A 27491-nucleotide genomic window follows, 5' to 3' on the forward strand; every position below is an offset into this window, starting at 1 on the left:
AGGATATGCTCCTTCATCTATAGGTGGATCTCCTTTGGCAAAGGCTGATACTTAATTAAGAAGTTTAACAGTGTATGTATCATCCCGAAATTTTGGGCCTGATTCTACAAGGTGTTAAAATCTACCTTCACCCCTGCATTCACCACATCAGACTCTAAAGGCATTCAAAGGGATTCTGGGGCACATGACTTCTCATAGAATCAGTGTAAGGGACTGAAATTTAGGGATAATCAAGCAGTTTTCCATAAAACTACAAATTTGCATATTCTCAGCTTGATCAGGAGCATAATAAATTGGTCTGTTTCACCAAAGACTAGCAGAACTTCCACTGGGCTCTGCTGGAGATAGCTGGTTGATCTGAACTATATTCTGTAAATATTTTATGTAGAAATCTATCCCAAAAGTCAGTTGGAAGGCTATTTTATTGCATAGCCGAAATTCAAAAATGTGGGGGTTTTGCAATTTTTAGAGCCAAGCTTTTTTTTTTTTTTTTTTTTTTTCAGGAAGCAATCTTTCCTTCTATGATTCATGATCATGTTGAATTGTCTAAGGTAGCAAATATCAGATTGAAATTACTGTCATGTGCTATGGGAACCCAAAGGAGAGTGCAGAACCAGATCTTCTCCAGACGGAAAAAACTTAAGCCAACTGTGTTTCCAAGTAAATCCTGGAATGCAGTATGCAAAACAACACGTGTTCAATCAGAAATCCTCAAAAGAAAAGACCATTTCATGAAGCAGATTAGCTGCCTCAGATGAAGGACATTTTAATCAAATAAGCAACTTGCCATCCAGGTACCTCTGTAGGTCTTCTTTTCCTTGGTTTCTTTATTTTCCATGATACCAACGGGAGCTGAGAATACTCAACACCATAAAACATGTGAGGCTTTAAGAGCATATGACAGCAGGCACTGTCTCCAGAGTTGAACTAAACAGAAATTTCTCTTGTTTTCTCTTAAGATGCCCCACATTCACTTATCTCTTTTGCTTCATTAGTCTCACTTCAGACTCTTTAACGTGAATGATACACAAGATGTGAAAAATTCTACCACATATATTAAACTGCATACTGTTACTCAATCTCCTGGACATACCTTCAGAGACATCCACACAACTCCCACATGGGCAAACAACGGCAAGACAAAAACCTTACCAAAGCTCTAGAAGGCAGACATACAGATTTTTTATATATATTCACAACAGCATTTGTTTTATCTTAAAACCTTTCTAAAACAGGCATGTACTGCAGGCTTTGGCAGTAGAGATAAAATATTATGGGATCCAGCCTTACTTTTTTTTTTGCATCCAAATATACACATTGTTAGAGGAATAGTTGCATCCAGAATTATTACTGCCGCTTGATGACCAAAATGCCTCATACACTGCTCCACACATGAAACTACTGTTGATATCCGTCTCGCCTGATCAGCAACAGCTTCTTTGAGGTGGAGGAAAAGAAAAGAAGCATATGCATGGTTCACTTAAGATGCAGTGACAAAAACAGCATTTGAAGGCATGTGTTCAAAACAGTCCCATATTGTTATTACAGATGGAAACAGTGAAGGAAGAGAAACAGAAGAAACAAAAGCCAGCTTTTGTGAGTTCCAGAGCAATCCCTTATGATCCGTGGTCTTGTATAAGATGATTTGGAAGCTTTGGAAAGGCATTCAGGGTCTCTCCCTGAATAAGGCACTGTAACACACTGTCTTCCATAAGCCTGGCCCAGTGCCATGACAGTTTCTGCGTAATTCATTGCACATTTTGCTAAGTGTTCTCTGTATATCTATATAGATATATACACATAGACATATATGTGATTTTCCGTATGCTTTCCTGTAAAACATCAGAAAAACAAAATCAATTACATAATGGAATCCAGAATCCAGAATATGCTAAACATAGTACCTGCTGACATGTCACACGTGCCCCAAACTAAACAAGAGATGCACTGATTCACAAATTTTATGCACTTTAAGTCTGTAGACAAATTATTTCTTCTCTCACAAAGTTTTCATATAGCCCAGCCAGGAGTTCTAGTGTTTGACTTTCCAAGAAGCTTCTGCCCTTTTCAAGCCCCATTATCTTTTCAACATATTAGCACTAGTCCTAGTAATTCCTTGTGTCATTCTCCATGACAAAATATCCATTAGGGACAAAACTAAACATTTTTTTCAAGTCTTGGAGTTTACATCTCCAAAAGTAGACAGTAGTGTCTTGAACCTCATCATCTTTGAACACCAAATGCTTAAGAGATGCATTAAGCACTTCCCTATTCTTCTAATGGAAAAATGCACGTTCTTCAAACATCATCCCTTCATCTCTTCTTCTGCCGTTGAAAAGAAATAAGGTTCAGCTAGAGAGATTGAGTGGCTGGCCAGATTGTTTACAGAATAGTGAGATGTTAAGTTCAATTACCAGTCTGGAATCAAAATCAGTAGCAATCACAACCTGTAACTGGCCAGAGGCCTTTCAATGAATCTGGATGAAGTGAGCAATGAACCCTCACCAAGACTTACCAGCAGCAAAAGCACAGGCTGTTGTGAGGACTGGTTATCCTGGACCAGCCCTGCATACCACCTCCAAAAGTGATCTGAAGCAGATATTCTTTCCCCAAGAAATATACCAAGTATAGAATTATCTTCCCACTCCAAGTGGTCAGTACTTGAAATAGAGGTTATAAACTTAGTGCTGTGTTTAAACAGACACCGAGGGGTCTATCCTTCTTTTATTTGGTTCATTTTTTTAACCCATTTTCAGCTCACATGGTCTTCTGCATCAGTACACTTCACAGTTTGTTTTTTTGTTTTCCTTAACTCGGTGCTTAAAAATACCATGAAATACCATGTCATTTTCAGTTATCAGAATTAGTAAATAATGACCTTCACATTTACCTATTGTGCGGCTATAAGATGAAGCCACTATGAACAGTCCACTGCCTGTGACAAAACACAGATATGTACTATTTCATTTCACAAAATAATGTATTTTCAACCCTTTTTGATTCTGCATTTCCCAGTCATGTTTTAGTGGCAGTCTTTGAGCCTAGGGCTCAGACACCCACTTGTTTCAGTCATACTTGTGAATTGGGATTATTTACACAAGAGCCTGAGAACTGGGTCCTTGATTTAACTAAACTACAGCTGTTACCTCCCACATGATGTGATTGTGTGAATTCACATTTTATCTCAGCTGTTCTTCCTCTTCCTCATCTTCCACTTCCTCTTCTGAGTCATCTTTATTCTTTGAACTGTTGCTGAATTCAAGGTTCCCTTCAATATCCAGTACCTGTAAGTGCTTTAGGTTTTGGAAGGTACTTTCCTTCAGTGCTCCAACTGCAATCTTATTAAACCTTTAAAAAAAACAAAAAAAGGCCTTCCTGTCAAAATAAACCCATTTTTATATCCAACAGAATTGTTCCTAGATGAGACTAGGAAGAAACCATTCTCCAGAGTTACTCTAACTTACACTGACCCAAGTTACTCTAACTTTTCACTCACCCACAACAGTACTCTAGAAGTCCTGATTCCTCTGGATGGAAAAAGGAAGGGAAAGCAGGTACTGATTAGCAAGCAGGCAAATGCAGTGACTGAACAAAGTTTGCTGACAGCACTGTATCATCGCAAAGGACCTTGCAAGGAAATACTGGGAAACATTAAGTATCTCGCACTGAATTCAAGGTCACTGACTGAGCTTTCAAAAAAAACCACTTTTCCCTGCCCCAGTCCCTCTTCCCCCTTCTAGAACTGTATTCTGCAAAGAAAAAAAAAATCGTAACATTGGAAATCCTCCCCTACAAATTCTTTCTCTTGGTATTTCGCTGTCTCCTTCCCAGAGAGGAAAGGCATCTGCTCCATAGCACACATTTCAAAGTGTAACTTGATTTTTCATGAGATTCTGTGTAGTTTGATTCTTCTCCCAAAAAACTCAAAATACTGGTACAAAGTATCCCTTTAGAAACAAACCAAGATGCGATAAATTTTCATCTGTTATTTGGGTTTCCAACAATATAAATAAACCAATCTGCAATTTAAGAACCTCTCACATATACTGCTTGGTCTGTTACTCTCAAACATGCTTAAAATTTTATTCTGTCTAATACTTCAGATGTATATTATTATTTCACATCACTGCAGTGATTAATAGCCACCCATTAAGAAATACAACTTCGCTTGGGTGGAGTTACCTCCTAAATATGTTAGCAAAACAGTTTTGCAAATTCCTTTTTTCTCTTTATATAGAAATATAGAATGTGGTGTGTGGTTTCTGGTTTGCATCCAAGCATTCACTAAAATCTCATAAATGCGAGCAGCTGAATAGACAGACTGCTCTAATTTACACCAGACTTTGTAATTTTATTTGCTTGGTATAGAACCATTCATCCAAAAAGTTATGCTTCAGAACTATCCAGAACTACAGAATAGTTTAGTTGCACAGAGACAAAATAAGGCCATATTTAGTCTGGTGCAGCAGGCAGCCTAGGCTTTTTGAACACATCCACTGGATCAGCTTAATCAAATATTCTGTAAGGGTTCATAAATTACTTCTAAGCAATATTTTCAGTAACGTTCCATCAGATTAAAACTGAATATATTACTAAGCCAGATTCTTGCTTCACTTCTTGTGGTATAAATCTCTGCTTAAATCAGTTACATTACTGTGAGTTTACATTATATGTTAAAAAAGTTCAGTATCTGTCACCTATAAAAACAAAGTCCTTGTCTAACTGACAGAGTAGGAAAAAACCCAGAAAGGCTTCTAAACTTAGTTACATAACTGTCACAGTCGTAACTTGTCATTTGTTTCTGACAAAACCATCAACGGAATACACACAACTTCAAGACTAGTCATACATGCCTCACTAGAGGGGGACTTTGCCAAAAGCCAGGGCTAACAGACACAGGCAATGCTACAGTCCTACAAGTGGACTGTAAACTTTTAGCTCACAGCTGAATACTGGAATATGACATAACATTAAACATTAATTTCCCAGAATTTCTAACATGCCCAGTCCATTCTAATAAGCAAAGGAAGGACAAACTCTCCGAAGAGAAAGAACTTATTATGTGTATCCATGACTTTTCTGAGCATAGTTTCATCATACGTTACTGTAAAACAAAGTTGTTTATTTAGAAAGTTAAGATTTTAAATACTTTCTAAAAAGTAAGCAGTTACAAAGTGGATGAAAAAGAAAAAAATCTTGTGTGCTGAAGTCGAAACTTGACCTTACCTGAGGTAAATCCCCTTTATTTTGGGTGTGGATTCAAAAGCATTCTCTGAAACCGTTGTGATCTTGTTGTTCTGCAGATACAGATATTCTAGAGATTCTGGCAGGTCTGATGGGATAGAAGTCAGCTGGTTGCCAGCCATATCTAGTGACTGCAAGGAAGAGACAACAAAGGGCCAAATAAATAATTTAATTTAAATATTATCAGCACTCCAAAAAGAGATTTAAGTTTGACAACCAATGAGCTTCCAAAGGCTGGCTCTATACACACCCCCCCCACCTCCTTTATCCATTGCTTTTTATACATATACACATAAGTCTATAAAAATACGTACATACGTATATATGTACTTATAAAAAAACTTAGTATAGTAACAGTGAAGAAGTGAGATGTTTATGCAAAGCTTATCCAGGATTTTTTGTTTGAAAATCAACTGGAAACAGGCTTTATTTTTCGTATGGGACCTTGGTGAGTCTTGCTTCAGAATCTCCCTTCTGGTGAGGTCAAGAAAATGACAAACACTGTGTACAGTGGAAACTACAAATTGTCAGCTGTGCAGAAAGGTTCAGTTTGAGTTCATGGTGGAAAAAGTGAAGTGATATTTATTATAGCATAAACTAATTTAATCTACCTCTAATTTGCATCAAGGTAAGTGTGGCCATGGCAACTCTGCTTTCTTACACTACTAGTTAGCATCATGATTTCACAGGAGACATCATGCTGTTTTGTTTAGGAGTTCCAACATTTCTTTATCTCTGTCCCCAGGCTTTAGCCCATGCCTGCTTTAAGTGAATTAAAAGCAGACTGGGTTTCAGATATGCTTGATATGACGTGCCTTTTGATACTCCTTGGAAGCTGCTACTGCAAACGCTTCCCTAGCTCAGGTTAGTGAATACTTATGAGTTACGCATAAAAACATACGGAAATATTCTAACATGGAGAATGTATGAAGACATCAGGACTAAAGGCCATGATCACTCCTCAGATTAATCACATTCAAGAAAATGGATCAATACTAGCATTTTGTCATGCTGTATTGCAGCATTTTCATAGCACCGAGCTGACACAACAGTTACACATTATTCAGAGTCACACTCCTACAAATGATTGTCATGATTTCAGTGTTTTCAATTTCCATATAATCCCAGTCTGGAAAACAATTATGTAAATGCCTAGCTTTGCAATTGCAGATAGTCTTCAGTGATTTCCATGGAAACAGTGTCACTGAAGCGTATGCGAAGTACACGCATGATCAGGATCTTATGTGATGGTTATTTGTCAAATCCACTCCAGTGCACCAACTCATAAACCAATTGCACAGTTAAGGCCTTAATGATAAAAAAGATTCATATATATGATCCTGGAAACAGGTAGTAAGTAACACTGTTCCAGAAAAAAGCAACAGACAAAAATGCATTGTTAGTCTAACAGAATTTTAAGTCTGTGCTACTATCTTAACCTTGTGTAATATGCGCAGGGTTTGCTGTGGGGTAGGTACAACTGAAAGGCCAATATTTGAATCGGCAACACATTACTCTGGTTTGACACTGACTACAAGGGAGTGACAGGAGAATAAAAGCAACGTGAAGTAGCTATGAATCAGGCCTTCTGAAAAGGAAAGCTTGTCATTCCAACCAGCAACTAAAGCTGCCTAACAAGTCTCATGACCCACTTTTGTTCGAAAACAACAAACAAATCAGGTGACAGTGCCTACATTTTATTAAGCACTGCAGTGAAATAATTCCAGCATCTGTAATGCCCAACAGCATCTTCCCTCCATACTACTTTTCATCTTAGATATATTTACACCCCCACACCCCAACAGCTCTACAGATACTGTTGCTGCAGTGCTGACACATGTTAATTGAAAAACAACCTATTGTTTACTCCCGGAAACAACCGAAAGGGAAATGTTCACATAGATAAACATTTGGATTGTCTGAAAACACACTGGGGGCCAGTGTGACATACGCTTGATGTCCCTTACCCCTGCTCTACTCTGAGATGTACAAACTTTGCCAGTACAGTGACCTAACCATATGCATCCTAGATGGTTGCCATATGACATAGGTAATACCTTCTACTGTGGGAAACAGGCTGTTGCCTAAAAGGAAATGCAAGACAAATCCTTCAGCCAGCATAACAATTCTGAAAGGTCATTTTGCACAGCACAAATGTGATTGTTCCTGCCTGCCTTATGGTTTGTGTTTAACTTTCTCCAACAATTAAGCAAATGAGAAGACTGCTGATTGAATCCAGACCTCCTAGCTGCTATCCAGGTGCCTTAGCCAGCTGAGCTGCTAAATCCTACAGCTTGGCCTGTCTGACTATAAGCTGATGTGGGGGCTTTGAGAATTAAGAGTGTTTTTGTTTATGCATTCCTTCCTCCTGCTGTCTCTCTTCAGAGCTGATTTTAAACCTTTTGGGAGATAAGCTATTTGAAAGACCTAATTTCAGTTTTAATGACAACATTCACTAATGTTTATCTGAAAATATAGGACACCATTAGGGTTCAGAAACAAAGATATCTTTACATTTCCCTCCCAGAATTAGGAGTGCATTGGTGGACCACCACCCTGGTCAGCAGTGGGCAGTACTCACCTCGGGCACAACAGCACATCATTTCTACTCTAGAAACAGAGATTGTAGCACCTAGAATGCAAGCCCAAAACATGAGGACCATGCACACCTACTATTGCTGCTATACAAACTGGCTTAGGCAGACAGACAAGGACATCAGCATTACTAAAACAATTAGAGAAGGTGATGTTTCTACCTGGAGACTGCTGAGCTCTCTCCACGCTCTTGAATAAATTGAATTTACTTTCAGTTTATTGTTGCTCAAATACAGTTCCCGCAGCTTTGTCATCCCAGACAAAGTCCCTTTTGGGATAATGCTTATCTCATTCTCCTTCAGCTTCAGAATCTGCAAGTTCTTTGGAAAGCCAAAGGGCACGGTGTGGAGATTGTTTCCAGAAAGATCCAAGGACTTTAGTTGCCTCAGTTTACGGAAGGCCTCCCGATGGATCTGGGGACTTTTGAGTTTATTGTAGCTCAGGTTCAGCTCTTCAAGGAAGTAAGTGGTGGCAAAGTCGTTCCTGTTAATCTCAGAGATCTGATTATGAAGGATCATAAGTGTTTTCACTCGCCGGGGCAGCCCGCTGGGAATCCTTTCCAGCATGTTGTTGTACAGGTGGACAGTGTGCAGCTTCTTTAAGCCTTGGAAGGCTAAGGGATGAATACCTCGGGCTTTTAACTTGTTATTGTGGAGCAGAAGGTACTCCAGGTTCTTAATTTGGGTCAAGACATCTCTGCCAATCACCTTAATTGCATTCTTCTCCAGGTGGAGGAGGACAATGTTTCGAGGTAAACCACTTGGAATTTGTGAGAGGTTATTGCTGGACAAATCCAGATATTCGAGACTAGACAATTTCCTTGGGAAAGCAGAAAAGAGAACACTCTTCATTTAGATTCTGCAATGTGAAACAATAACCAACTCCCGCCAGGATTTTACAATCTTTGCTTTAGAGTCTTTTTACCCAACATAGCTCCCACTACTGCCCATTTCTGTCTCATGATATGACTGATTTGGACAGCAAAGCAGGGAGCTCCCGTACTGCCATTAGGGAGCAGGACTAGGCACCACCATTGCTCCCCAGCCATACTAGCCAGAGAACCCGCTGGAGTCCACAGACATTTAGCCACTGGGTTGAGACCTGAGATCAGTTTTGCAGCCTACTGTTATCTCATTTGACACCACAGGCAGCAACATATGAGCAATTTCAGTGAACAAATACCACAAGAACGACACCATGGGAGCACCACCAGGACACAGAATTTAGCTCTCAGTTTCACAAAAATGTAGTCTGAGCATGAGTAATTTCTGTCTCTCTGAAAGTGTGTATTGAAACTGAAATGCAGGTCTGCTTTATAGATGATGAAATATTACTCTTAGGAAAAGCAGAAATGCTAATTCAGTGTCCTAGACTAAGGCAGTGAACTTCTCCTGACCCTCCAGCATTATGGAAGCGACTCAGGGCTAGAGCTGCTTTGTGTAAGCTACTGAATCTGGATTCCACGGACTCAGTTGAGGCTAAAATAAATCCTTAGACCAGCCATTTATACCAACTGGATGTGGATCAATGGCATTATATGCCAGGACTGAGAAGCCTTGTATTCCCTTGTATTTCAAGTCAGTTTCTCATTCAAATGAGACTTTTGATCTGCATGGCACTACATAACCCACTGCAGATGACTAGAAGTTTTCAGGAAATGCGAGAACTAATGCATTACAGACATTACTTACTGGTTACTACACTGCCATTCACAGCTATCCAAGAATGCTCTGAATGAGCAAATATACTCTACGGGTAAAGCACTTCATTGATGCAAGTTGTAACGTTTCCCCAGTTTGGGTACATCTCAATAGCACTGTGCTGTGCTGTACAGACAGTACCATGAGAGCAAGGAGCAATACCCACCCCTTCTGCTATGACTTGTGCCTCAGCTACAGCCACTGTACTCTGTTCACCAGAATCTTAACGGAAATGGTATGTCCAACATAACCTGGAGGTGGACACAACACGGCTAAGGTAAATTACTAAGGGAGGTTTCTGGAACTGGGAAGTGGAAAAGTAAAGCACAGTTTGATACATTTTCATGTACGGAGGTCAGAAAAGGTTACAGAATTAAGCTATGGGCAGGACAGATTATGTGATCTAAATTTTCAGGTAGAACAAGGGCAGCACTCAGTGCAAGCAGAGACACAAATGTTAACTTTTTGAAGTGCTAAGTCCCAGGCTAAATTTAGGACAGCCAAAGGCTATTTTTGCTGCACCAGTTCGTAGCAAAGCTTTTGCAGCCATCTGGCTATTGAACAGCACCATTGCATCCCTGCCTACTCCAACAACCATCTGCCCTGAGGTATAGCTGTGCCAGATGAATTCACAACTGTGTATCTGTGGCTGCTTTCAAGTCACCTTCACGGAAACACAGAAGTGGCTTTAGCAAAGACGAAGGTCTGGCCTAAACTTCCAGTGAACTGCCCTTGAACTGGGAAGTCCCAAGGAACCTCACTTTTGACTGGTTCGGAAGAACAGAGACCAGCTTTCAACATTGTTCTACGTGGCCTTTTCCCAGAAGGCACTTAGTACCTGGTGCAGTCGGGTCTGTGGCAATCAGGGAGCGATGCAGTCTGATGTTCAGTGTTGTGTCTTTTGTATAAAAGTATTCTGCAGTGTGAATTCAAACTGCTCACCCAGACCTTTGCTTTCGAATGGCAGCATCTGAATCTAAGCCTTTTCACATAGACTTAGCAGAGACATGCATATCGTCATGCAGGTTTTACTAAATGTACTTTTTAAGATTTACTTTATTCAGCAGATGTACTACTGTACCAGAAGAGATAGACAGACACAAAGGTACAAACTACAGATCTCAGTCTCACCAGAAAGTTTCATTGTCCATTCCTTCATTAGTCAAGTAGTTATTCTGTAAATACAGCTCCCGCAGACCTGTAAGTTCACTGAAGGCTCCTTTGGGAATCTTCTCTAGCTTGTTGTTCTAGAGTCACCAGAAGCACAAAGCACGTTATTTGGCATGAAACAACACAGGACATTCAGGTTCTGCTCAACTAACACCAGGCAGTGAAACTTCAAAAGGGCTAGACATAAGATATTTCAGGGGGCTTATAATTAAGAAATAAATACTAATGCTAGACTGAAATATTACAACCTATTTTTATTGATTCCTCATGGAATCTTTGGGCTAAGGAGTTAGAATTTAGTCCCTGCCCCCCAGACAGTTTTATTCTGTACTTGTAGTCCTTCCACCTATGTACAAATGTATAATGTAACCTAGGCAACTACCTCTGGAGCTTGCTCAAAACTTCTGGATTTTCTAAGACAGATTTCATCATAAAGAATTAGGTTGGAAGCTGGGAACGAGCCATCCTTCTATCATTAATAGCATTCCAAAAGGTACAGTTAGTTCCTGCAATGTAGATTCCAAAATAATTATTCCTATTGCCTTAGTGTCACTTTGGAGTGGCCTGCAGGCAGACACACAAAAAAATATAAAACTAAATCCCACTTAGAAATTTCATATCAGAACTCTAGGAATTAGAAAAGGATAAAACACCAGGAATTATGAAAGGATGTATAGAACACTGACACTGAATTTGTTAAACTTCCCAGAATCCATGTCTATACAATAACATGACGGACAGACTGGAGTAGATTCATGTGACAACTAATATAAAGTGGATATCACCAAAGACAGATGTGGCTGAGTGTCTCAATGAATAGTGAAAGGAAAAAAAAAAAAAAAAAAAAAGGATTTGTCCCATCTAAGGTACACCTTTTAGACACTTTTGGTCCACCATTGGCTGTCTCTCATTTCTCACTGTCCTGTTTTTTCCCCAGTCAAAATATAAAGGTAAATGTTACTACTGAGAGGCAGTGCACTTGAAAACAAAATGTGCATTTCCCTCTTCAGCTCCTCCACCCTTAACACAACCGGTGACAGCAGGGAAGGACAGGAGTTCAAAGTGTAGTCCTTGCAGTCTGAGACCCCTTTGGGAACTAATGATTACAATAAATGGCCATAAAATTCAGGGGACTAGTAACTTCACACTTTGCAGAGAAAGTCCAGCAGTTTGAAAGATCAGACTGCCTTTACTTATCTTCAAGCTGAAAAAGCCTGTTTTCCAGAAGACTTTAATGGGAATTAGTGGTGAAATGTTCAAGGGAAAAGAAAGCTGGGAGGCAACACAGAACTGCCTAAGTCCAGGGGCTGATAACAGACTCCAGTCTACCCAGGTCCAAGGAGCTGTCAACACCAGGAGCAAGCAGAACCACGACTCCCCACTGCTGCAGCTCTCCCATTGTTAACAAGACCGGGATCTCTAGCACAGACATGATGAAGCATTTTTATCAAAATCAGATGACACAGAATTCAAAATGCTGGAGACTAGTTAATACCACAGCTTCTGCTATTGCACTATTGCTGGAGGAGTTGTAGCAGTAAAGACCCACTGATCCAAACTTCCTCTGTTGTCTGAATTGCCAGTTCAGTAGCAAACAAAAATCACTGATGCTAGGAAACAGTAGTCTATGTGAAATCGGTTAGCGAACAAAGCTAGTACGTAGCGGGTGAGCAGCTGTCAGGGGAAAGAGCATGGTCGTGGCAAACTTAACTGTGAGGCCAGTCACCGGATAGCCATGGAGAATGATCTACCTTCCTGTACTAGTACGCGTTAGTATCACTATATGCAAGGAAGAGACCAACAATGCTACCACACAGGCATCTGCAATACATTCCCCTGAAAACACAGAAAAGCATTTTTGTCCCCTGTGAGCATTTTTGTGTTTTGCAAAAACACACTGTTACTACTTACGAACAAAAAAGTAAGGACACGGGAGACAGCTACTGTTGAGGATGTAGCAAATGAGACAATGGGCCTGGGAATGTTTCCAAGCACAATGAAATGCCTTGGCTGTATGGTTTGAATCCCATACAAACACGGTACTTTGTCACAATTGTAAAGGAATACAAAACCTTGCCGTCATTACCTTTAAGTGTAATTTATATAGTGCTGGAGGGAGATTCTTTGGAACATACTTCAAGAAATTGCTGGACATGATGAGTATCTCCACATTATCAGAGCCATTGAACATATTATCAGGTAACCCAGCATCTGAAAGTTTGTTGTTATGAAGATATACAGATCTATTGGAAGGAGGAAAAAGATGAAGTAAAACAGATAGTGAGATCTGAGGCTTTTTGTTTACCAAGAGAAAGCTCTTTGAAAACTATATTTCAATCTTTTCTTCTTTTCCTGAGGTAATTAGATTTGCTTTTAAAATGTGCCCTTTAATTTAGCAAGGGGCATAGATGCAAAACCAAATGGCTGGTCCAAATACTCTCTGAAATTTACGCCTATTGAAATTCCAGACCTGGATGTGAATACAAATTTCACAAGTAGCCTTATCTTCTTAAAAAGAAACAAAGTGCAAGTCTGGGATTGTGCAGTGCTTTGCAACAAAGAATGGCAGCGCGGTGGCCTCACTCAAGAGGGTTAAAACTAATCTCTGATTAAATAGATATGCCCCCAATTTTAACTTCTATTTGGAATTAAATCTGGGCTTCTTGGGCTTGAAAAAAATCAACCTGTAGATCTTTATAGAAAGGGCTGTCTCTCACCCCTCCATTCTTTCTGCCCCTCATGAAGGCTGGAAATACCCAGGAAACAGTTTTTCTCTTACTCCTAGAACTCAGAAAGGCATAGAATATTGACAGAAAGACAGCAGATTTACTCAGACTGGAAGAGTTTTGGTTTTTATTGAACTGTTGGGATCAAGAGAAAGAGAGCTTCTTATTTTCTCTTTGCTCTTCTTACTTTTAACCTTTAATACTCACAGAAATGTTTCTCCAGTCAGATTTTTAAAAACGGATTTATTCTTTTTTACACAGGTTTTAATTCCGTACAAAACAATAGACCCCTGTGAAGTTATTCTGCTTTTCATTGGCTTAACTGCTAAATGAATTCATTTGACTTCTTTTTAACAAAATAAATTACAGGATTTTATTGACTTTGACTGCCTCTTCCTTTCCCATGTTTACCCCAATATGCAGCAGGCAACTAAAACTGTAGAGACAGGTTAAAGCTGCAAAAGAGCACAGTGTCAAAGTGCACTTTCTTAACTTGTTCTTGGATTCTCTACCAGTTGCAGGGAACTTGGCAACATCCTTCTGGAAGGAAGAAAAGGCTCAGTGTGGAAACACAATTGTGTGCTCACACACTCCAGGGAGTTCAGAGCCACACTGAAAATATTGTTCACCCTGCATGGTCAGCTGTACTTTTAGCTCACAAATATTTGCCTTTCTGAAAACCTTGCTTTCCAAATAATCAGTCTGAGACTGATGAACTCTGCTGAGGGCAAATAAACAAACTGAAACAACTGTGTTAGGATTTTATATCAGCAATCTTGGAAATCAATGGGTTACTGTTCTGATTAAAACGAGTGCTGGTATAGGAAAGTGTGAAAGTCACTTCAGAAAAGTACAGGAATTTTAATATGAAATCAAAATACAGCAGCTTCTGCAACTCAGGTTAAAGAAGAACACATACATAAATCTAGCTTCTTTCATGATTTGATACTGCCAGAAATCAGTGAGTGACTCAGCCTTTTCAGCTACCAAGACCCTATGAGACTAAAGGCCTAGGAAGTACAGAGTGGGAATAGGGAGTTCTCCAGTTCATCACAAGACTGGGCTCTGGGAGTTCAACTGGGTCAGCTATTATTAACTACTTCCAAACTTCCAAATGCTTGGGCGCATAGATCGCTACCAGGAGTTTGAGATGTCTTTGCAGGATTTAGATGCTGCAGTGCCCACACAGATTACTCAAAATGCCTTTGGAAAATCACCTCCCATAGGAGGTGATCTATGTGCATCTCAATTTGAGATGGGCCAATGTGCTGCACTGGATGCAGCTGAGAAAATCACAACCTGAAACTAGCAGAGACCTGTGAAACCAGATCTGAGGGTATGAACCACTTCTGAAGGTGCTAAAGGTTTAGCTTTGATATAGTTAAATTATATTCAGCTATGCTGAGTGCTAGACTCTTAACCTGATTCTATTTATTTAAATTAATGGACTACAACAAAACTAGAGATTTCTGAACAGTTAGTCTCCATTTTAAGAAACCAAAGTTGTTCTTTTCAACTCATAACAAATAAAATGGAGACAATTTAATTTTTATCTATGTATGTGTCTGGCAGCTAGTAAAAGCCCTTGGAATGTGTTTGTCTGAGAGATTATTTGATCTTTCATGCTGAGAATAACAAACAGTCAGCTTCTTTCCAAAAAACATATGTAGGCAATAACGTGGTTTAGCCAGATAGTTTCTTATCACCCACCAACTGCACCCAACCAGTGGCAGAACACTTATTGTTTTACTTCCCAATCCATCACCTCAAGTTTGGTTTCTGTCCAAATGTGAGCCCATATATCTTGGTGAGATAATTGGCTGCAAAATCTGCACTGATCAAGGTATTTGGTAGGAATTTCGGAGCCACTGTTAGCTGTAAAAGAAATATACAATTAAATGCAACAATGTTTTAATCAATTATTAGACCAGCAACATAACACTTGCAACTTTATTTCCGCTAAACAGGCAAAAATAAATTAAACTAAATACAGCTTACATGAACAAAAACAAATTGTCCTCACTCACTAATCTCTCCAGGAAGGAGACAGACTTTTGCTTAGAGATATGTGAATGTTTGTTTTGGTTGGAAGAGTCCTGTCTCTTTTTGATAGAAGAAGTCACAAATTGTTATTCAGAGAGCAAACACTTTGTTTCTTGTTGTTCCTAACTCCCCAGTCTGCTGTGCCAAAAAAATCCAACCCACCTCACAGTGGCCTACTACTTACTCTCTTATGAAAGTAAAATGCGGGGGGGAAGTGTCACTTCATATGTCTGCTCCAATATTGCATACATTTACAATGATCTTTTCAATGGAGGATTCAGGTTCCCAAAGGACAGGGATGCTTCTGAGCCATGGAATATCAAATGGGACTTCAAAGCAAAGACCTACTGTACAGTGATATTTTGTTCATTAAACAAGCGATGTATCAGAAACAAAATATAGAAAGGTCCTGTCTCGAAAACTTTGTAGTTGATGAGAGGTATGGGATTCGATGTGTTTGCGCCTGGTCTATTGCGATTTTCACCAGCGGTTTAAAAAAATAATGCTAGGAACATCCGCATCTGAACAAAAATTGGTGGAGTAAAAACTAGTGATCAAAAAAGCTCAGTTTTACAGAGCATCCAGAAAATACAACAGCTAGATTCACTGCGGGTGCTAATAGCAAAGCCATTCAGCTAGAAACCAGGAATACGGGTTATAATACAGGCTGGAGAACAGTCTTCTGGAAAGCATAAACCCAGATTTATGCATCAAGATTAAACCCTTGGGTAACAGATGCTGTAGTAGATACGACCCTTGAGTACATAAGCAGAAGACTATAATGAATTGCAGTAGGCAGGTGCAATCGCAGTGGCTACAGATGTCAAATACAGCACTAATGAAACCACTCTTAACAGTATTTTATGTACACACTGAGGGGCTCTGGAGAGAACATCTTTTCTAGGGAGACAGTGAATTCTTTGTCATCTAAAGCTTTGAGATCAGGATGGGAAACTTGGGCAATGGAAGAGATCTGCCTTCTGACCTGCCTGAACTTTTTTGAATCTGTAAAGCTTCTTCCTCACAGCGCTGTTGTGTGATACAGTCCTTACAGCCAGCAAGGCACAGCAAGACTCACAGGATGAGAAAATGATTTTTCAAATTTTTACTACCATAAACTGCAATTGGTTATTAATAATAGTGTAAAACAAAAAATATCTAAAAGATGAACAACGTGTGAGAGAACAGACACTTTATTGGAGAACTACCTAACCTGAGCCTTCAACTACATATTTACCTAAAGTTTGCCTAGAACTCTCTTTACTAGTTTGACAAGTGTGCATTGACGGACTATATCCATGAACTTGTCATTTACTGGACTCATAATACAGTCCTATTTTTGAAAGATAAAAGTACATTATTTTCAGGTTTTCATTTTCACCTGTGGCAAACCCTCCATCCTTAAGCTGTCTTAAACACTTAATGGCCACAAACACAAGAAAGATCTCTCCCGCAAATCACATTCCTATCAGTACTTCCAGACAGTATGTAAGCCGTGGAAACAGGCATCCTACGCATTACTACAGTTGCCACAGTACTGCTCTTGGCCTTACCAGTAATCTCTCACCTCCTGATCTGGGAGAGATGATTTCAGGGAAGTGGATAAGGCACTCATCTCCAACTAGGAAGGTCTGACAGTGCCTCAGGAAGTAGTAAGACTCTACCGTGACATAATATTGAGAATTCAAACACAGGAAACAGACTTAATCACTTTCATACACAGTGGCACATTAAAGCTTTCCTCCAGAAACACGGTCTGTTAGGTCATAACTTTTACACAAAACAAAGGGCATGGCTCAGATATGTGAAATGAGAAATATCAGAACCACAAGAAAGGGGAAAGAGAAAGAGAAGTTTCATCCAAAAAGAGTTTTCACTTGCTCAGGAATTTGCTTTGGCATTTCAGCACTTAAGTCATGAGACTAACTGATCTTCACTGGTTGACTGCTTGAAGGATTAACGCTAGATTGTTGTGCTAGCACAAATAAAGTTGACTGAGTAGGTTTGACTGGTATATTGCCTAATAAGTAGCAATTTGCATTTCTCCAGGTGCAATTTTTTTGCAGCTTTACTGCTGGATCTGCCTTTCCATATGGCAGATAGTGTTTCTCCACTGTTAACTAATGAGTTAACCAATGAATTCAGCAGGATTATACAAAAGTTATTACTAGATTTGGAACAAGTTTCCTTGCTTATAACAAGCTTTGATATAAACAGAAGTACTGGATGCAGGTGAATCCCATTTCACTTTGGAGATACTGAGGAATGTAAAACCTTCTGTCACCCAAATCACCAGCTTACCAGTAAATGGTAATGACAGCTCAGGACACAGACTACAGTTTGGTGGAAGAGATTTCTGTTACAACATGTGATAGATACAAATTATGAGAGTGAGGTGAAAAATTGAAAAGGAAACTACAGCATCCATTCTTTACTTGAAGTACTTTTTACTCATAAGCCACAGAAGGATAATAGTCTCTTATGATTTCTTTTCTCCCACCAGCTATGCCAGTTTAACAAAAGACAATTTAGCTATGTCTGATGGGATCACAATTGAAGATAAAGCAGCATTAAGATAATCCATAAAACAAGGAGCAAACTACCAGCAAATCCCTGCTCTCCTCCAGATACCAGAGTTACTTGATCTGCAGTGTTTCCTGCTGTAGAGTGGATGCAATCTGAAGCCAATCTGGTTTGTCCTGGCTTGTGATTTATAAAGAAATGTGTTATTTTTGTAGGTCCACAACTTCTCACTATAACTAGTTCTGACATTCGCTGACGTTTGCATTTTCTTTTGGGATCCTTTCCTCTCTGCAGTAAAGCCAGAAAAACCAAACACTTTGTTTTGTCACACAGGGAAAATTGGAGTGCAAAGTTCTGGAATATTAGTCACAGTCTGGCTTGTTCCTTTTTATGGAGTTATTAACTGCCAAGACTGTTATATGGAAATGGTGCTTGAAAAGGAGAAAAGAACACAATGTTACTGTACTAAGGAATGGGTTCTATTCTCAATCACTCCATACAGAAATCTATGGAGTGATTCTGGATGTGTCTTGGCCTAACTGAAACCTGAATGTGGCCACATGTATATAAACAAAACATCAAAAGGTCACAGATTTTAAGAGGATAATAAAAAATATATACAGACATGTATATAAATGTATCTATATAAAGAGAGAGAGGGAGGGATGGAAGGGCAGGGTTTTTGTAGACAAAAGAAGCTCTGCCTGATGTTTTAACTTATACTTTTCTGTGGCATCCCAGTTTCTTCTGTAGGAAGTATTTGTGGACAATCGCTGGGGATAAAGACAGTCATAATGGGAACCACCCAGAGGTAAGGATATGTGAGAAGTTATTTCCTAGCCTTGGCAGGAAAGATGTGCTTCTGTCATGACATCCACCTTGGATCATTAATAGGAAAGCACCTAGGACCTTCTCCGTTAAAAAAAAATTAAACTCCTACCGGAGCAGCTAAAAGGATAAATTGCTAAATCGCAGTTTCACTCTGTGTGGGTATCCCTGCCCCGCCCCCATCAGACCTGATAAGAATGGGAGCCAGGGAAAACTGGATAGCTTTTCACAGATCTTGATGGCTTAAACACAGGTTTTAGGACATGTTTGTTCACAGATTTTTCAACCAGCCTCATCTGATGAGATATGCAGCATTTCACATCATTACCACACAGCTTATTTGCATACAGGCAGCTACCAAACCTGCATGCAGCTGGTCCAAAGCCTACTGAAGACAGTGGTAATTTATAAATGCAGGGGCTCTCTGTACCTCCCTACACACATAAGGGAAACCTTTCACCAGTTGCACAAATAAGTAAGTGTTCAAAATATACCGGCATGTGTACCCTCTAATTTTTTAGCATACTGATTGTCTTGACCTTAGATGAACCTGCAATGGAATATCACTTTAGCACAATTTTATGTAGGGTGTATGTTTTAAAAGAATTGAAGGCTTGCTTATTTAACTTTCAGAACTCAATTAGAAAAGAACTCTGAAAGCCTTCTGAGCCTCTTACCTTATTGTTTGCCAGGTACAGGTAATTCAGGTTCTCCAGATGCTCAAATGCTTCCTCTGGTAACCCTTAAAAACAGGAATAACTGATCAGTGACATTGGCACCTTATTGCCTCTCTCAGTGAAAATACCAGAAGGCAGCTTTCTCTCTCAGACAGTACCTTTAACGCAAGATTTAAATATTTTTCATTGCCACTGAAACGATCTAATTCAGACCTATTGTTGCCTTTGGTGGTTTTTTTTTAATTAAAAAAACAAAACAAAACAAAAACATAGACTGGTAAGAGCAATGGAAGACCATTAAAAATCCTAAGCATGCAAGGCTTGTGGCCAACCCCACTGGCAAGGCTCAGGTACAGAGCTGTGTAGACTTGCTGCACAGCCAATTATCGGAGCTTGCAGCAACCATGCTATCTGAAAAGCTTCTTTTGTAGTTTGCTCATGAATCTGAAAATCATTTTTCTTGGAAGGACATAATCCGAGGCGGTTTAATGATCAGTCTGATCTATGACCACTATGTTGGCAAAATAACACCAGTATCTGCATGTCATAACCCTTCTCTTGTTCTGCTACCCCACAATCCAGATAGCCACGCAGTAACCAGCTGAGAGCTGAACTCGGAGCTTACCCTCCCCCAATAATTATTAATTTTCAGCTGAATCGCTCCACATCCAGCTGATCACACAAGCACAATTGCTGTCACAGTGGAAAGGCTGCAAATAACATTTTCACCTGGCACTTAGATAACTGTAAGTCAAAGGTGAAGCTATTTCCCACGTCAAAACATACTGGAAACTCGGGGCTGCACTGAAGCTTGTGAAGAAACATCAGGCCTCAAAAGGTAATAATGTCAAAGTCTGAATCAATTAAGCACAGCCCTCCTTGTGCCATGTAAGAGTGCTGTGGTTTGGGTCCCACGCATCATATGCCCACATTCTCAATAAAGGCTGTTCTCTCTCAGTGGAATAGGGATAGCAACAGCATTCAGAGCAACTGGGTAACGTACAAGTTAACAACTGCAGCTTTTGTACTGCATATCCTCCCCTCTTACTATTTACTCCAGTTCCTCTGTCTCTTTTGCTTTCCTTTACAAACCCCTTAAGCTTCTCTAATAAGCACATGACTCAGCAAGCAAAACCCACCTACGAAGATCAAAATGGTTTTAGAAGGGTAGAAGTTGTTTTATTTGCAATATATATTTGTAATTATACTAAATTTGACAAGGACTGAACTGGACTGAACTGCACCAACTGACTGACTAGACTGAACTAAACAAGTGGACTAAGAAACAAGGTCAGTCAGAAGGAAATCATTCAGCGTGTAGATGTTTCTGGTTCTCAAGTGTTGCATTGATGTGCCTGTGGGACCAGAGGGAGTTTCCTGGATAAGAAGATCTCACGCCACAGTACACAATGCTGCTGCCAGGTCTCCTCCACTGGTTCAGAAAGGCTGCATTCTTACAAACTGAGTATTATGTTTCGCATGATAAAGTGCCTCCATGATCTGTGTGATGGCCAAAGGAGTGAGGCTTATAGCTAACTACTCCAACCAAATTAATTCATCACTCTGTGGCTTTCCTTATCAGCTGTCACTGGTCTCAGTACGTTAACTGGTGTTCTGGAGGCACAGGCTCTGTCCACTTCATGGCTCTGCTGGCTTACCTTTTGAAGTTAGCCTGTTGTTTTGCAAATTGAGAGTTTCCAGTCTGTAAAGACGAGCGAGCTCTTCTGGAAAGATTTCTTCTATCTGGTTATTCTAAGAAAATGGAGAGTATTAATCATCAGCAAAGTAATCCAAGAAGGATCCCAATAAACCAAGACTGTGACCTGCAATAAAATTTGGAAATGAACCCACCATGCCAAATCATTGTCAAGAGTTCTCTCTGTAATGAGCCAGACTCACATCTCAAAACCAAGACATCCAAACCCAGCAGCATCTGAAGGCCTGAACCAAGTTTTGTAGCTTGTGCTCATCTCCAGAAATAACTGGCTTATGCACTGGTAGCACACAAAGAGTATGATTACGCCTGGCAAGGCCTACAATCCATCTGCCACAGCCAAACCTTGTAGCTGCAGCGAAGCGTTTGCTACAAGGTTGGCACTGTGGATTTCCAAGTTTACTGCTTCTGTTATTCAAGTGTCGTTTTAAAAACAACTTGTCATGGGCAGGGAGAGTCAAACTTTCTCTGGTTCTGCTGTTGGGGGTGACTGCCATCAGATTTTCATTAACATGCTGACTAACATTTTAACCATTAACGGTTGATTTGAGTGTTTTAGCATCTAGGGACCAGTCAAGGACCCACCATGCTGGAAGCCAGGCCAATACACTGAAAGTGACAGCTGCTGCTCCAAAAAGCTTCTTTGCTTTTGGCAGTAAAGGCAGGAGCCATAGCTAGCACACACCTGGGACAGATCTGCTGAGGAAGGTGCCAGCTTACATTACGTTTTTTCTAACTACGCTGCACTTGGATGGAAAGCTCTGAATAAAATCTGCACTTCACCCAGTGAACAGAATTGGCAAATAGAAGCCATAACAAACCCCAGCTGGTGAAGGGCCAAAGAGGCATTGAAAGCCTGGAACTACAGCCACTGCTCAGGAGGAGACATGGCCGGGGCTGCTGTGCTCCAGCCCTACCCACACTCTCAGGTGTCAGGGCACAGGCAGTGGATGGGTGCCTGCCCCAGCGCTGGGCACAGTGATCAACTAACTCAGGAGCACTGAAACCCGCTGGCGGTCTAGGACAGACTGCTGCTTCTCCCTGACGTTTGAATTGCATGTCCTTGCGTGCCCTTGTCCTGAGCAGACACGACATCTCTGCAGGGGAACTATTTGCTGCAGGCACGACACCAGCCCCGTGGCCACGGGCAGTGCTTATGGTGAGGGGTGGAATCAACCATGTTATGGCTGCTCCTGGCCCAATCCGAGCCCCACAGCCCCTAGCACCGCTCACGGCGAGGGATGGCGATGGCCATGTTACACCCTGGCCGCTGGCACCGCTCACGGCGAGGGATGGCGATGGCCATGTTACACCCCGGCCGCAGGCACCGCTCATGGCGAGGGATGGCGATGGCCATGTTACACCCCGGCCGCTGGCACTGCTCACAGTGAGGGATGGTGTTGGCCACATTACACCTGCTCCTGGCCCAGTCTGCATGCTGCAGGGAGAGATGGGACGCTGGGGGACACTGGTCGGGGCTGTGTCTGCACTGGTATGCTGTGTTTACAACACTAACACGTAGCGAGTGCCGCCACAAAAACTCTTGTTAATGAAGTGATTTAGGCCATCCTTTCCAGAGACACCCCAAAACACAAGGCCTTAGGCAGAAACAGAATAATGCGCTTGGTCAAAATTTCTGCTCTCGGAGGCGGGAGCGCACGTTTCCTATCTGTTTTCCTGCCTGGATCTGTGGGGTGGGAATTAACGCCGGCACCGGGCGCGTTTGGGCCTGCGGCACCTCCTGCTGCCGGCGCGAAGCCGCCGAAGGCAGCGGGCAGGCGCCGGCCCGGCCCGGCGGCCCCGGAGCGGGAGCTGGGGGCGGCCGCGGCTCCCTTACCTGCAGGGAGAGGTGGTTGGTCAGCTCGGGCAGCAGCAGCGGGAACTCCTTCAGGTCGATGCCGCCGCAGTCCACGACGCCCTCCTGTGTGCAGCCGCAGTCGCGGGGGCAGGCGGGGCCCGGGCCGGGCGGCCGCCGCCGCTGAGCAGCGCCCTCAGGGAAGTCGTTGCCGGCGGGCGGCGACGGGCGGGCGGCGGCGCAGCCCAGCGCCAGGAGCCCCAGCGCCAGCAGGGCCCGGCCGCCGGCGGGCATCGCCCCTGCAAGGCGAGAGCGCGGCGGTCAGGCCCCGGCGGGAGGGGGCCCGGCCCGGCCGAGTCCCGCGCTCCCCCGGCCCCGCGTTCCCGCTGCCCCCGGCCGCCTTTGGGGCGCGGGCCGAGACGCAGCCGCGCCGGCGGGACCCCGGCTGCAGCCGGCGGGCTGGCAGCATCCCCCCGCGCCGTCCCGGGCTCCTCGGGTTATTTATTGCCTTTTTCATATTGAGAAACGCCAGATGACCCCGGAGGTTTCTAGAAGAGGTGATGCAATGTTATTCCTATCTAACTGCTGGTCATGCTGTTCCTCAGTTTTGCAGAGGGAAGAAAATGCTCATTAGCGTAAACCAGGTGTGCTGGGAAGTGACTGTGGCTGTCAGGGTGCCTGTCGGAGGGCTGCCTCACCGGCACCCAACAGTAACGCAAGCTCACGGCTACTGAAAACAAAATGGGCTTCCTATTGATTTTGGACAGTGCTATCTGAACCTCAGAGGCCTGGCTAACGTTCAGCTTTTATCTTTCTGGCAGCAGGTTACAATAACTCAAACAGGAGTATCTACCGGACCAGCCAGCTGGCCCTAATCCAGCCCCCTCGGTCTTATCTGTCCCCTTCTCTGATTTGGCACCTAACGATTTGCAGTCCGGGCTTGTAATTACTTGTCTTTTATCCTTTTGGCTATTGGCACAAGTATTTCACAGCGATGAGAAATTCTTATTTAAGCAGATCTTCTAAGGCAAAAAAGCACAACGCATTCATGACCTTAATACGAAACAAGCGCTCTGTTCACCTCTGCTGGCCCAGGTTCCTGCTTTGCATTGGGACAAGAACGTCCCAGAGCCAGACTGGCAGCCGTCAGAGCTGGCACGTCTCTGTTTACATCCACAGGGCTTCGCAGCTTTATGCCAGCTGAATTCTCTGGGGCTCTCACAGACTTTGGGTGCTAAAAAAGCATTGGAGGGATCCTGCTCTCAGCCACAGTCATGAAAATCTTAAATAACTTCTGTAAACACTGACTTGTACTTGAAGAAACCAGGAGAAGGTGGGATTACAGGACAGAGCATCCTGAAACATGGATGGTTTTGCTTTAGTCCTGGTCTTTGCTACCAACATGCTGGATGATTTTAAGCATTTAACATTGCTTGCTTGATCCCTCTTCTCCCTGCTCCACTATTTCACAGCTTCCGTATCTGCAAAAGCTGAATATAATGAAATTAATCTCCTTTATAAAACATTCCAGAGGTCAGATAGTGTTCCTTATGTGGCAGCTAGATATTAATAGTGAATTCAAAACTGGCCGTGTGAGTATGCCAACAGTGGATTACTAAAATCCTTAGTATTTGGTGATCTAATCTCAGAAAATATTTCGGAAATCTTAAAGAAAATAATCTCAGAAAGTATGATATATCAGATCTCTAACAAAATATTCTTCGTATATATCAGCTTACCCTTATAGATACTTACAAAAGAAACTAAAGAAAAAAATATGCAGGTCACAACCAGCCTTGCTGTAGCAATACCAACACTGTTCCCAGAGCACACAGTTAACATCATGGTTAGTTTTGGGCTGTACAGACTTGCAACATACTGACTTTTCCACACATATAGCTGAAAAGACGTTAAAAAATTAACAGGAAATATTTTATCTATTGCACACTAAAATTTGTGAGGCAATCTCACCCTGTTGTCATCAATATGCATGCTTCTGCTACGATGCCTTTGAAGTGAACGCTGCTCTGGTGCCACAGGGAGACACTTTGGATACAGAAACATCTGCTTGCATCTGGAGCGCAGGCAGTAAAACCAGGCATGATTTTGATTTTCTTTTAGTTCAAAGAAAAGTCTGAACTCACTCACTCCATTTCAACTCATTCCCATGGGCCTGATCCAAAGCCTTATTAAGAAACCTTACTGAAGGAGTAGCTCAAAACCCACTAGAAAGAGTCAGTCCTCTTCCCCTTACTGTCAGTGTGTTTTGGATCAGGTCCTTCCACCCAAAGACTGAAATTAACACTGAAATCAGCTCAGGGGTTTCTATGGTTGCATCTTTCTGAGTCCACACAAAACCACTACCGATTTCTGCACTTTGCTGCCACACAGCACCAGAGGCAGAGTGCTACAAAAGGCACAGTCTCAAGAAGTAAACTGAAGTTTCAGCACTTACTGTATGCTTCTCAGTGGTTACAGTTACCTCAATAAACAACAGAATCATGTTCAAAATACCCCATCTCTGTACCTATTTTTCTCCACACACATTCTCACAGGAGACACACAGATGGAAAAACATCCTCTCCTTCAAAATCAACAGGTTAACTGAGTTTGTTACCTACACTGAACATCTTTCTAAAAGCTGCAGCTGAAAGGCAGGCTGCTGGATGTTGTCCGACAATCCAGCTTTAAAAAAAAAAAAAAAAAAATGAAGTGCTGAAAAACTCACCTTTGCTGTCAGAAATCAGATGAATGGAGAGGAACATTTCTCTTGCCCCCACAGGCTCCCTCGGCTCATGCCATGTCAGTTACATGCGCTGAGCTCAGAGTGAGTCTCTCCTTTCCAAGCCAGATCCTTTCCAGATGTGAGCAGCAGAACGAGAGAGAGTAATAGGCAACCCTCTACCAACGAGAGTTTCCTGCACTTCCCAACGAAATCGGAGAGGAATTTTCCAAAGTCACCATATGGGAAAATGTGAGTAGGAAAGAGGAAGCAGCTATAGTCTGAATATAAAGACCTGGGGAAGAAACAATCTCCCATTGCTTTTTGTCAACAGCTTGCAAGATCCATGAGATATGCCAAAAGAAAGCATGCTGGAATTGACAGAAGCAGAGACAGCGTGTGCTTTAGCATTTTGTTGCAGGACACCAGAGCTGCACTATCTGTTCCTAGATCTTTAATTTTAGTCACATTCAACAGAAAAACTGAATTCCAGGTGGGAATGTCATCCCATTCTCTGGGGGTCTGGTTCAAATCATCCAGGAACAGACAGATCAGCAGTTTTTCCTGCGTTTCATCTCCCTCCCCTTTTAACTTCCCCCCTGGATTTCAATCCATCAACTGATCTTCAGGGACCAGGGATAGATAGGCTGAAACTACAAATGTCTTAGAGGCAAAAGTCCCCAAATTTGATATAACACCCCATCTACCCAATCTCTTTTTTTATCTTCTAAGCCTCATATTACACCACTAAACATGAAAACAACCCTCCACCACACATAGACACCCACTCCAGCCCTAGTCACATTTAGCCCCGCAGACTCACATTTCTTATTTTTCCCCTATTAGTAAAAGAGAGGAACATGCTGTTTATAACACAGTATGCTCTAAGTGCAGCAATACCTCCAAGAAAGAAACACAGCTTTTTGCCACTGACAGGAAAGTCACTATTTTAAATATAAAGCCACCTGTTTTGTGAATGCCCCACAGTGCTCCATACAGTACCTCCACAAATCTGCAGAGGATCTATCCTCACCAAGAACACGACCTTCTTGCTCAATTCCAAAAGAAGGTACACTGATTCTTTCCTCTCAACTCCAGCTGAACTAAAGTCTAAAGCAATTAAGTTATTTCCTCCCTCTCCCGGGCTCATATCAACTGGAACTGATCCCCCCCCCCCCCCCAATGCCACGTGTAAGCTGCAAAAGTGTGGGAAGTGTGTTTTTACTAAAACAAAAATAAGAAAAAAAACCAAAGCTGGCTGTTTTTTCTTAGTGATTCAGAGATCCAGGATGCATTTGCCTGCTACCCTTTCTATAGTTCAGTACTCTGAGTCCATACAACGTAATTTATGCAGAGTTTTCAGAAAGAGAAAAAGTGTGCTTATATTGGGGGACCACTCCATCTTACCCCAGTCTGCAGAGAGGAGGAAGAGGAAGAGTAGGTTGATAACCTGGTTCACTATTGACGCCAGAACAGCTGACAAAGGAGAGGAGGAGAGCAGGATTCACCCTTCCCCAAAACTGCCTTTTTTCTGTGTTTTTGTTGTATGTCACATAGCTTTCAGAAGTATTACAAGACATTATGAAAAAGAGGGGCATTACGCCTCCTTTAGTGGGGAAACAGAGGGACACAAGTGTCATAGCCAACCCAGGACTATCCAGCAGGACAGAGCCGGTACCAGAAACCAGATAACCCATGTGCAGAGGTAACACAGCCTTACACTATGCTACAGATTACCTATATAGGCTGGGGTT

At 41.9% G+C, this 27491-nt stretch overlaps 1 protein-coding gene across 4 annotated transcripts; it reads right to left on the reverse strand.

Moving 5' to 3' along the window:
- Positions 1 to 404: 404 nt before the first annotated feature.
- Positions 405 to 26902, reverse strand: PODN (podocan). 4 transcript variants are annotated; one of them, XM_056356686.1, is made up of 12 exons: positions 26703 to 26873; positions 25744 to 26032; positions 23058 to 23314; positions 21165 to 21258; positions 19507 to 19571; positions 15201 to 15310; positions 12796 to 12952; positions 10671 to 10786; positions 8001 to 8658; positions 5227 to 5375; positions 3147 to 3348; positions 405 to 1832 (listed from the first exon to the last, which is right to left on the reverse strand). In XM_056356686.1, the coding sequence occupies exons 2-11, from the start codon at positions 25778 to 25780 to the stop codon at positions 3180 to 3182; spliced, it is 1812 nt and encodes a 603-aa protein (XP_056212661.1). In that variant the 5' UTR covers positions 25781 to 26032; positions 26703 to 26873; the 3' UTR covers positions 405 to 1832; positions 3147 to 3179. The 4 variants fall into 4 exon arrangements, with proteins under 4 accessions (XP_056212661.1, XP_056212660.1, XP_056212662.1 ...); XM_056356685.1 differs by having other exon boundaries at positions 26740 to 26867; XM_056356687.1 differs by having other exon boundaries at positions 25744 to 25933; positions 26740 to 26832.
- Positions 26903 to 27491: the final 589 nt, after the last annotated feature.

This window comes from Falco biarmicus, chromosome 11 (genome assembly GCF_023638135.1).
Source record: "Falco biarmicus isolate bFalBia1 chromosome 11, bFalBia1.pri, whole genome shotgun sequence".
Taxonomy (NCBI): domain Eukaryota; kingdom Metazoa; phylum Chordata; class Aves; order Falconiformes; family Falconidae; genus Falco; species Falco biarmicus.